General features: G+C 44.6%; 1 protein-coding gene across 11 annotated transcripts in view; it reads left to right on the top strand.

Moving 5' to 3' along the window:
- Window positions 1–3,389: 3,389 nt before the first annotated feature.
- The window catches only part of dmd (dystrophin), a 281,198-nt gene continuing 272,273 nt past the window's right edge, over window positions 3,390–12,314 (top strand). For 10 of the 11 annotated variants that reach the window (XM_047576970.1, XM_047576967.1, XM_047576964.1 and 7 more), the window contains exon 1: window positions 3,391–3,673. In XM_047576970.1, coding sequence (XP_047432926.1) covers window positions 3,592–3,673 — 82 coding nt within the window. In that variant the 5' untranslated portion in view covers window positions 3,391–3,591. Of the gene's footprint in view, window positions 3,674–12,314 lie in introns of all 11 variants that reach the window. The other variant, XM_047576965.1, reaches the window with a different exon arrangement.

Here is a 12,314-nt window from a genome sequence, read left to right as displayed (position 1 = left end):
ATTGTGAGGTGAGCCATGCCCTTAGGTGTATAACTTAATATAACTTTGCTTTTTGGAGAAGAATTTACAGAAATAACAAAAAGCCAACAACTTTACTGTGAAAGTGAAAACAGATTTCCACAAAGCGCAGTCAATGTGTCTTAAGTCGGAGGACGGGTACAAAAAAAACTAAGTGACATTGCATGGAGGAGACGAGACCTTTAGTAATGAAGATGGGAGAGATTCTGACAGGAAGTGCCTTTTTAGTTCTTGTCAAAAATTCCAAATTATATGGATCATAATTCAGTTTATAATAGGAATAAAATGGGAAAGCTTCCAAGGTAGTGTATACTTTATACAGGCATTGAGTGATGTATGGATATTGTATTTTATGGTAACGATATAATCACATGAAGCTCATAGGGCAAGCTCTTTATGATGATTTAAAATGAGTTCTAAAGATATCCCAGTTGCCTGTAACTATGCATTTTAGTTTCCTACTGTCGGTTGCTAGCCTTGTGATAATTGATTTGAAGGCAGCAAAAGCTTGACTCTAGTTTAAGCTTGAATTTGAGACCTTGGTGGTGTCACCCAGAAGGGCCTGGATGAACTTCAACTAGCATATCAAGGTTTTATTCCATAGAAACTGTTCTTCCAGGAATACTTTTCACTCGTTAGCTGAATAAACTCATTGTGGTTCATATCTCGGCTCTCTAGGCCGCCCTATTAACAAAAACCCCTCCTGCCAATTAGGAGTTGAGACAGTTACCGCCATACCGAAAGGCTCTGAGGAGTCTGAACAAACACTTAACCAAAATATATTAACATAACTTCCAACGTTCAGCCCCATAGAGACCTGAATTTCTTTTTCATCTTTGACTGAGAAGGAACGTAAACAGGAACGAAAAGCGAAAAAAAAGATGCACTGCTCGCTTGCTGGTACAGGAAGTGTGGGAACATCAAGATTTCCAGAAGTTCCTAAAGTTCTGGAAATTCCTTGCAGTTCTCTGGAGCAGGGGTAGTCTCTGATGCCGTGGTGAGGCATTTCACTAACAAGGAACACACCTTAATTGAGGCATGGAAGTTTATTGGTAGACGGAACATGAGGGGAATAGATGGATGGGGTGTAGAGAGGGGTCGAGGGGTCGAGGGGAAGGGATGACAGGGATAGAATGCCTAGATGGATGATAGTCTTTAGACGCACCGGATGGGAGTGCATCTCAGGAAGGCTAGGGCTCCTCGTGTCCCGCTTACCGTAGTGAAAGATGGAAAGGGAACTGAGAGGGATGGGGAGATTAAGAACTGAGGCGAACATAGAGAGAAAGAGTTAGGACACACCTTAAAAGATACGGACGAGAAATTGAGTAATGATGTGTAGCGTTGCCCTGGAACCTACTTAGAACAACTTTGTGATGTATTGTTTCAGTCCATGACTTTAGCTCCTAACAAATGTTATTTTTTGGAGTGCTGACTCACTTTGACAAAAAAATACAGTGACTTCTTCACCTGGTTCTAAGCACCTCCAGGCGAGTCAAAGGTCCACCTGGATTAACTCTCCTCATCACACTAAGTACGCCTAACATCCGCCTCACCAATGGGTTTTTCAAATCAACGGCAGCTCCTTTGTTGTTTACTCAGCACACTGTCTCCAGGAAACACCTTTCCTAGACTCCATGGCCTGTTTTACAGACGGGATCTGTACTGTGCGTCCTAACCTGTGGCTATACTGCCTCCTGCTGTGCGTAAGTTGCAATACCTTTGAACAGACACTGAAAGAAAAGGGTGTTCCAACCACGCTGTACATGTTCAGGAAGTGTTCACACTAAAAAGAAGAACAATTAAAACTTCTTCCATGCAAAATGTTGCTCTTTACGATGATCAGGCATAACATTATGACCACCTTCTTTCCTGTGTAGGTCTCTCTCATCAGAGAATGAACTTGGGGCTTCTGAGGGAGGGGCCTCTGTGGATCATCCCACAGATACTTGATCAGGTTGGGATCTAGTGAATTTGGAGGCCAGGTCAGTATCTTTTGATGTTCTTCATCACTAGTCTGTCCAGGTGATGAGAGATTACCGAGACAGAGAAAGTCTCCTTCAGATACGGCACCTTTGACAGTTCATAATTCCTGATGTTTAGGGACTGAGTTAGTGAAAAAAAAATGTGATGAGGACTTAACCTTGGAGTAAAGAAGCAGTAACAGTAAAGAAATCTGTAAACAGCCCCTTAAATTTTTTGTTTACCATTCATAATTCTAATTCTCAGCTTGATGTGGAGGATGTAATCGTGAAGACAACCTGACTGTTGCTGTTATGTGGAGTTGAAAGTTTCAGCTAGAGAAAGTTTTGAAAGTACTTTTGTGACATTAGCAATATCACCAAGTGGAGCAGCTGAAAGGCACTAGTGCCCCCCCACCCCGGCGCCCACCCACCAACCCACCCACACACACACACACAAACACACATATACAGAGGACTCTGTGCGGCTGCCTGGGAAGCTTTCTGTTTTTGGAACAGCCTCATTCACTTACAGCCCCCGCCAGCAGACTTCCAGCACTTGCGAGTATCCCGGAGTCTGCGGCCCACAGCAGCGCCTGCATCCATCATATCATCAAATCTAATAATAGCAGCAACTCTCAGGCTCGCGAATGCGCGGCGCGTCGCGCGTAAATGGAGCCATTACAGTAAACCAAGTCCCACCTCTGGACGGTTTGGTAATTCAAAGCGCGCGGTGGGGGGAGGGTTCATTCAACAGATCCGGCGTTAATGAGCCCCTAACGAGCCAGCCACAATGAACTGAGCGCTTTCCCACCGGAGAGGAACAAGTGTTTGTCTCTAATGTGATTTCGCATTAAAGATTTTCTTTTTCTTTCTTTTTTCCTTTTTTTTTGGGCGAGATTATTATTTCATATTTTCCCTCATAAACAAACACGAGGTGCTTAGAAGACATTTCAATTCAGACCTTTGAAAGAACAGCAAGAAAAAAAAGACATTGAAACATGATAAATAAGATTAATTAGACTTGAGGGTGTGCGCAAAATCATGACGCGCACATTCGAATCGACATGGGTCGTGTTTTGTTTACACGGCGCTCGACCACCAACCACCAGCCTGGATGCGAAGTCAAAGTTGACTCCCCTTGCTATTTATTTCCAGCTCTACATCATCATCATCATCGTCGTCGTCTGCGCTGGAATAAACTTCTACCAAAAGTGTCCGCCGGGGTGTCGGGTTTTACGCGTGGCGTTCACCCAAACGGGACGGGGCGCCCGCGTCGAGCCAGCTCCCCGGCTATTTAGAGGTGGGAATGCTCCGACACCGAGCCCCCACCCCTCACTCCCCCCCATACACACCTGCTCCCCTCCGTCTGTCCCCGTGTGACAGACTTCCTATCTTTCCCTCCTAACTTTGTATCCCCTCCTTCTTAACACCGCAGCCAAGGCTCTCGTGTTCACATCGCGCTCCCTGCCTACCTACCTACCTCTCAGGCTTTGTTTTGGATTTCTTCACTGGGCCCCTACTGGAGAATTTAACCTGTGTGCACCCCGACAAATTGACTTTTCTTTCCTTTTTCTTTCTTTTTTTTTTCTAAACCCGTGCCTTGTTGTTATCGATGGCGGAGGGTGTGCGCCCTGAGGACTACTGCGACGAGCCGGTGGAGGATGAGTTTGGAGAGATCATCAAGTGTCGATCTGGTAGGAGATAGAAGCTTCACGTGTGTGTGTGCGCGCCCGTGTGTGTGTGTGTTTGTGGAGTCTCACTGATGCTATCAAATCCTACCAGTGCTGCTTCCACACCACTGACAAGACCTCAGAAGTCACCCGAAACTGTCCCACATAGCCTGTCAGCAGGATGTAGACTGGGATGTAGATTTAAAAACTTAATGTTCTGGTTTGGTAACATCATCTCTGTTTAGTATATCCGTGGCCGGTACATGTGTTTTGGATGGAGCTATAAAGGAGCAGACTATTTTTAGCCCTGACTGCCAAATTGCATGTGATAACTTTTCGGAATTGCTGCAAACATGACAGAGACGCCGCTGTAGTTCAGATTTAGGACAACATTTCCCATAAAACCCTTTCACCTCCCGCGAGTCTTGTTGTTGTTGTTGGATATTATAAAATCTAAAAACAGCTGACGCCTGCGTGCGTCCTTGCCTTGAAGGAAAACGCAACAGAGTAGCTCCTGCTAAATGTCACTCGCCAACGGCTGCTGTGAGGCGAAAAGCCAAGTTCCACCTGTGCTTGCTTTCTTTGACTGTTCGATTGCATTTCGAGTCTTGACTGAGCAAAAGCATCCTGATTGAGGTGCGTGCTCAAAAGAGGCCCGAACTTCAGCAAAGTGGGGGATGATGTGAGAGGCAGACGGATGCAGAGGCGGTTCTAGAATCTGGACTTGGAGAAGTCTCTTGGCTGTCTCCCTCACCCTTGTCGCTACCACTGTCCCTGGGACCTCCTGTTAGCCCTGGGGGACACCAGACCGTCGCCTGCCCGGCCTGTTGACAAGCTGCGCCTCTGGGTGGGAGAGCAAATGGTCTAAATTATGCTGCAGAAGCTGAGGGATCACAACCTTCAGTCCCACGAATGGGTTGAGCTCCAAATACGCCTACGTTTCTCTGAATGTAAATTGTCGCTGTCTCTGCATTGGTGTGTCTGGAGCTGTTGGAGCTAATAAATGTTGAACTACTTTGAATGAAATGATCACTCAAGTGAAGAAAAGAGAGAAAATAAGAGTAGAGTAGGAAGCAATGTCTGAGAGATGTGGATGAGGAAATGTACTGTGGACCAATTGCAGTTGTTGTGGTCTGCATCGTTGTCGCAAGGGTTAGTTACATATCTGGGGAGGTGAGTGTCTGGTGTGCCCATGGCATAGATCAGCAGAAGCATAAATCTAGATTCAAGATTAACCTTGTAACATACTCTGCGAGAAGAGAAAAATTAGTACAAAGTTCATTTTGGCCACATCCAGGGGCATCGCCAGGAATTTTGGGGCCTATGAAAAAGAATGGGCCCCCCCATCATAAATAAACAGAATACTCTTAACATTAAAGAAAGTTAAATGAACTCAAAATAATTTAAGATAATCCTCTAAAAGTAATGAAAACTGTATCAAAACAAAAACTAAGTAAGAAAGTTAAGTGACTAAATATGGTCATAACAAAGTAACAGAACCAGTGACCAAATTAAAAGGTGGATTAGCATGACATGACTAAGAATAAAGGACTCCTGGAAACCCAAACTTTTCTTTGCTAAAATAACAACTCAACAAGCTAGTCATGCTGTTTGACAAGCTAACAGATTGACTACATGGCAAAACTCTAAAGCCTGGGACAGGACCTCACTTAGTTCAACTAAGCTTACTGAAAGCTTTACCTCCACCAGCAGGCACAGGCAATGTACAAAATATGATCAAAGGAATGCAGACTTAAAAATACTTTGTAGCGGCATCTCGTTTATGACATTCAGGAGACAGATGGCACAAGTTAGGACGAACGAAGTTGTGTCTTTTTTTTATTTAAACCAGATTTTCCTTTGCTACTGGGCAGTGTTGTGACTGATGTAACAACTACGGACTGCTACCTGCGTAACCGATGTGCTAAGACAGGACCAAACAGTTTCATGCATGTCACATGGGTGGTTGGTCAGTATTATTTAGCTTTTGTTTGTTTTTATGGTGAGCGTTTATCTTTTGGAGACCCTGTCAGTCACAGGGCCTTGGACTTGTCCTAACTTTCACCCCCTGAAGTGCGCCACTGGCCAGATCACGAGAAACGACTTGACGAGAAACTCAAGTGACGAACTCCAGAGAAGTCCTGATAGGGCCCTCCCACTGCAGCATATGTCCACACATTCTAAACATTGTGAGTGATGTATTAAACAGAGGATGAACCGCATTTTTCTTATTATTTTCAGGTGTCAGACACTGCTTTTCCGCGCTAACCGTGCCCACTTCCAATTTCTGACCAATCACACAAGAGTTGGCGGACACCCCACAAAAAAGTTAGGGCTAGGGCTAGGGCTAGGGTTAGGGTTAGGGTTAAGGTTATTGTCCATAAGAGAGCATGTACACCCATAGACTTCATCACTGCTTTATTCTTGGTATCATTTACCAATAACCTGGCTGCAGTTTCATAGCTCCTTTGTTCGATCTCAGTTATTGAACACTTGCGATGAATATTTGATGAAGGCTTTCTGCTTTTGTGTGCGTTGTTATGTGTACGTCTGCAGTCCAGCCCACAACTCCGTGAGCAGTGCTCACTGTTTGACCGAGGATTGAGGGCAACAAACTACACTGGAATATACAATTGTTCCAACTACGCAGTCCAAACTTCTATAGACTGAGGCTGCCACTTCCGTGCTCCCAGTGACGTGATGTGTTTGCCAATGCTATTTTTGTCTTGTGAAATGCCACTCAGGGTCATTTAACACGCCGCGTGTAGCGTCTTTTTAAACCCCGCATTCCTTTTGACTCCCGAATCCCCTCCTGTCTCTGAATTAATTTAGCTCAGGTCTTGCCTTCAGAGCTAACACCTCTGTCGTGTCAGTCATTATCGTTTTAGGGGATGACACGCTGAGGAGCCAAACCCAGGGCTAAGAATGTCCTGTGCGAAGGTGTCGTTTGCGCGATGTACGACCGTGACACCGAACGCCCTGGCGGCGCGTCGGAGGCCGTGGAGGCTTTATTTCCTGTTATAGCTCTTGTAAATACTACGTGATCTGGAATGGGCTACTGAGCGCCGAGACGCCGAGTCTGACAGAGTTACTGAGACAGATGGATGGACGGTGTGGTGGAAGTTTTTTCGGCATATGCAATCACCCCTTCTCTGGTCGCTCTTGGAGCTCAGCCTCTTGGCCGTCTCCCTCCCTATTTGTGTAAATAACTTTTCTCCCCCCCCCCACCCCTCCCCCCCTTTGAGTGACCTGCCTTGAATAAATAATACCCACTCTCGCTCTCTCACACACACTTTCTCTTGTTTCTGCCTCTTACCCGCTCCCCCGTGGTACAGCTGGTGGGTCATCTCATGCTGGAAATAGCGTTCAGCTGGCCTGATGGACGGCTGCTGTGTGGTGTCAGATAGCCTCTACGCCTCTCTATCTCCTCTTTATGTCTTTTACTCCCTTTTTATCCACCATTTCCCTTCCCCACTTTCCCTTCCTTTTCAGGTTGTCTCTCGTTCCTCTTTTTCCATTCTTCCACTCCTCTTCAACTCCTCTTTAGCGGCTTCTTTTTCCATCTCTGCATCTCTGTCATATTTTGCCACCCAAGTTGCTCTCCATTGTATGACCAGTCTTCCTGCCAGTTGCTAAATCTGGCCGTCTGTCTCCGGGCTGCAGGCCTCGGTGCAAATAACTGACATACCAACCCCTGGCCATGTTTACATGGTGTATTTCGGTAATAACCAGAATAATAGCACAGTCAGGGTAACAATGCCACACGTAACCACCTCTGTCAGTGGGTGTAACTAATGCATAATCTGTTGGATAGATAGAAATTAGCACTCAACAATCAATTCAATCATATAAACACTTGACCTGATTGTTTCCAGGTGGTAAAACCACAGCCATGCTGTATGTCCACTACATTCACTATAAGTATCTTCACCTCCTATCACTCCGCTATTCTCTGTCCTCTCTCCGTGCTGCTATTGTTAACAAATTGTTCATTAATTTTACGTCCATTCTCCTTTTTCCATTCTTCCCTTCAGTCCTATTGATTTCAGTTTAACTACACTTTGGCTCCTCTTGTCCTTTGTCTTAGTATCTCCCCTCCGTTCCACATTTTGTCACTTCAAATGAACACGCCGACTCTTTTCTTCTCTTCCCTCCTCATCTTCTCTTCCTTTCACTCTCCCCGCCCTGCATCTCTTCACTGTACTTCACTTTTCTATTTCTCTTCCTTACTTTTGGATCTCTTTCTTCCGGCTCAAGGGAGGGTGCCATTGCGTTTCGCTTCAGTACACCAACCGGGATGTGAAAACTGATCCTCCCCCTTTCCAATTTTCGCCTCTTCTGTCTGCTTCCTCTTGTTTACCAGTTACCAGATCTACGCCATTTGTTTTCCTTTCTAGTCAGAATACTGCTGCAGGTGTACAGTGGGTGGACATGTGAACCAACAGTTAACATTCAGGGACTGAAATCGTCCCTTTGGGGGTTGATGTTGTCCCTTTGTCTTTTAAGTATTACATTTATATGTCATCAACACAGTCACAGTTGCAGATCCGATGACATAAAGACGAGCTTGTGAGGTACATTTCGAGGCCACATAGTCGTGCTGGCAGCTCTTTGAGACTGTATTAAGCAATCGTAAATAGTTTCATATTTATATAGTGGTTTTCTAACCAATGGCTGTATTCAAAGACTTTTGGTTCGGGTCCCGTAGAAGAAACCCTTATGGCTCCCAAATGGCCCTTCATTTCGCTTAACTTGGAGCATTGTATTTTATGCTAATCTACTGGTTATTATGCTTTCCGTGTTTGCATGCAGTATATATCTTCGCCATAGCTTCGACTCTCCACGACAGGAATCGACTCTTCTTCTAACATGCATGATATGTTAGCATGCGAGCTTGTGCAAACCAGAGCTAAACACGATGTACAGCTGAGGGCGGTGTTGACATATGTTGACGTCCGTAGAGTGAAGTCAGTGACACTCTGGTGGCTTATGCTGCCTTCAAACTCAGATTCAAGGGATTAATAAACTATCTAGCTACCTAGAAAAGACCATATGAACAGCGCCCTCTTGTGATCCTCCCAACCTTACAAGTGGACATTCTCTGTAAGGTCAGCATTTATGGGTTGTGACGTTTTTGCCATAGATTTTAAGCAATATCATGTATTTTGCCTGAATCTTTGGATTAAAGGTTTACCATTGCCTTTTCTCATTGAGGTTCCCGGTTTTGACCTGTAGTTGCCAAGCAGCAGTGCTCTCGAGACTTCCAGCTGCCCTATATGTCTCTTTACTGGGCTGAATTTGTTTCCGCCGCATAATAGTCCAAGTCAACATCCAGGGACCAGATTCAATTCATTTTAATTAAGTTTAATTTGCTGTACATAGCCTGCAGAACAAACAGACGCTTTACAGAACCTGAATCACCTCAGAGCAAGCACTGAGCTGGTTATTAGTTTCGCATACATTAAGACACAATGAATATACAGATTTTCTCAACTTGTACACACTATAGAGCTATCCCTCTAGGCCATTTTTTTTAAAAACAAAACAAAAGTCATCCATCTTCCTCTAGATGGCGTAAAAGTGAGCTATATTTTCCCCCTAGAAAGAAAATTCCTAAAGAGTCACAGTGGGCTCTGGAAATTGAGAGTGCAAACCTCAAATTCAATCCGAGCCAGTGGCTCCGGTGGAGTTTCTGGACAGAAGATGGCAGCAGAGACAGCTGCTGGCTTTTTTAACCATCCTCAGAGAGAGACACTGTGCCAGGGGGAGCTGGCAATAAAGATGAATGTGTGGGAAAACATTGGGATCTTGTGTCTTGGGAGATTTGACAGACAGGTTGATACGAACAGAGAGCGAGGTGTTTTCTTAGAGGGAGAAGAGGATGGGTGTTAAAAGAAAAGTCTGGATAGTAATGGCTGTGAATGCACACAATCTCTCTCACTTGGAGTGGAGTGGGGGGTTCACTGTATGATCTGACCCACATGAAGTTTCTGGGTCACTACAGACCAGAAGCAGAGGAAGAACAGGCTGTGTCTGTGTGTGGGGCGGGGTTGTAATGAGTCTGGTGGTTGAGGATCCCAAAGGAACCCCACTTCCTGCTCAATCAGCCACGTCTGCGCATACAAAAAAAATTCATTTTTTAGGTTAGAAGGAGTCATGCCAGGGAAAATGGGTTTTCTCCAAATCAGGTTGCACCCCTCTCTCGTGGAAGTGGGCCGACAGCTCGCAGCAGGGCTCGCGCCGATCAATCAAGAGCGGGGGGAAGAGTCACGCTGGGCTGAAAGTCAGCCGCGGAGATTATTTCTCCTTGGAAGGCATCGTCGCGCCGTTCTGATGTGTCACGCCTTCATTTTAATCATCACCATCATCATCATCATCATCATCATCAGTCTGAGTCAGCTGCTGTGGCGTCCTAAGAGTATTTAACCTTTCAGATTAAAGTTAAGAGGACATTTTGAATCCTGAAATCTGAATGCAAACATGTCAGGATTGGAATCCCGGCCCGGTCTGGATTAGTGGGGATTTACAGCTCATTGAAGCGTGGATCGATAGTCTGAGTTAACTTTTAAACAAACAATAAAAGTGACAAATGTGCCTTAAATGCAAGAAGAGGATCCGCAATTTTGTAGCTCTGGAGTGTAAACATATCTTAGAAAGGTTAGAAACGTATTCGTTTTCGTATATGAGTTTGATCAATAGGAGGATTGTTGTGAAGCACTGCGTGTGCTTTTGTGTGCCTACCTTTGTAAGAACCACTTTCAGCTTCAAACCGTAGAATGAATTATTAAAAACTGCTCCATGAAAATCTGCCGTTTGAGGCTTTGAGACTTAGGATTTAGGCCTCAATTCAACAATAGTTATTTTTTTTCAGTTTTATTCATACAGCGTCAATGACAATTGAAATATTCTCAAGAGGCTTTAACAGACACCCAGATTCTGAAACTTCCAGAGCAAGCACGAAGGCGACGGTGACACGAGAAACTCTTTTTTAACGGGAAGAAACATTGAGCAGAAACCAGCTCAGATGGAGGAGGTGGGGCTGGCATCTGATTGAGGTCAGCCAGGTAGAGACAGGAAAAGAAAGGGAAGAGGAGGAGAAGAGAGCAGGAAAAGGGATGAGATTACGTGATAGTACAAGATGTGAAGCGTGAGATTGATGATGAATAAAAGAATGGATGGAGATAGAACTCAAAATATTCATTTCACAAACATTTAGTGGGTAGACAGAGTACTGATAAAGTTAATGTCATAAACAAGGGCACGGGGGCTTGAAACTGTCAATTTACAGGTTAGTGTATAATAATATATGAATATAAAATGCATCATGAGCATAATGGAGACTTATGTATTGAGGTAGAAATGGATAACCATAAGTCATGGACATTGGGCAGAAACACACCAACACACAGGTCGTAAACTTACAACTCTACAGTTCAGAAACACACAACTCTACAGTTCAGAAACACACAGCTCTACAGCTCAGAAATACACCAATCCACAAATCTGAACCTCACAAGTTTAAAGTTTAGAAACACACAGCTCTACAGTTCAGAGACAGGCAACTATACAGTTCAGAAATACACCAATCCACATATCTGAACTTCACAAGACTAAGGTTCAGAAACACCCAGCTCAGAAACTCACAGCTCCACGGATAAGAAACACACAACTACACAGAAACAGACAACTCTACAGTTCAGAAACAGACAACTACACAGATCTGAGACACACAGCTCCAAGGATAACAAGCACACAACTACACAGTTCAGAAACTCACAACTCTACAGTTCAGAAACACACAATTCGGCACATCAGAAACACACAACTCAGAAACTCGCAGCTCCATGGAGAAGAAAACACAAAACTACACAGTTCAGAAACGCACAGCTTCCCAGTTCAGAAGCACACAACTTTACAGATCAGAAACCCACAGCTCTACAGTTCAGAAACACACCAATTTACAGATCAGAAACTCACAACTATACAGTTCAGGAACACACAACTACACAGTTCAGAAATGCACAGCTCCAAAGATAAGAAACACAGCCCCGAGGCCGGGGACACTTCCATGTTCAGTCCCATAGTGTTGAACTCAATCTTGTGAATGACACAGAAGCAGAGTGAAGAATGAAAATTCAGCTTGTTTCAATAGCTGAATTCTTCTCATTACCCGTAAGCCGCTATGCCGTTTACTGCCAGGGACAGCTTTACAGAGAGAAAAGTCAAAATCACACCTACTTTCACATGCATGTCTGGCATTTTTTTAATGGTGTGGATGTGATTGTCAGGCTGTCGGTTCTGGAAGACATCTTAATACTTCAATGAGCACACCTAACAGCATATCTTCCAGTGGTCCACCATAACCAGCCAGTGAAACTATTATAAAGGTTGGGGTAAAGATGGGGATGAAGGTGCGCATTGCGTGACTACATTCACTTCTGTCGGAGTTGTGTAATCTGGGCACGCTTGTTGGTTCTGAAAAGTTTGCAGAATTGCTATGAACCTCTCCCTTTTAGTCTGACTGGAAATGTGTGGGACCATCTGCTAAGCGCTCAGTTTGAAGCGTGCCGTGTGAGGAATGCACTTCGTCAGCGAGGGCTCTCTCGAGTAGCACGAACGTGCGTGGATGCTGCTCATTACCTCGCAGCAGGTGCGTGATGAATAC

The sequence above is a fragment of the Mugil cephalus genome, chromosome 23 (genome assembly GCF_022458985.1).
Source record: "Mugil cephalus isolate CIBA_MC_2020 chromosome 23, CIBA_Mcephalus_1.1, whole genome shotgun sequence".
Lineage (NCBI taxonomy): Eukaryota > Metazoa > Chordata > Actinopteri > Mugiliformes > Mugilidae > Mugil > Mugil cephalus.
Note: the sequence above shows the minus strand (reverse complement) of the source record. Positions and strands in the feature narration are given on the sequence as shown.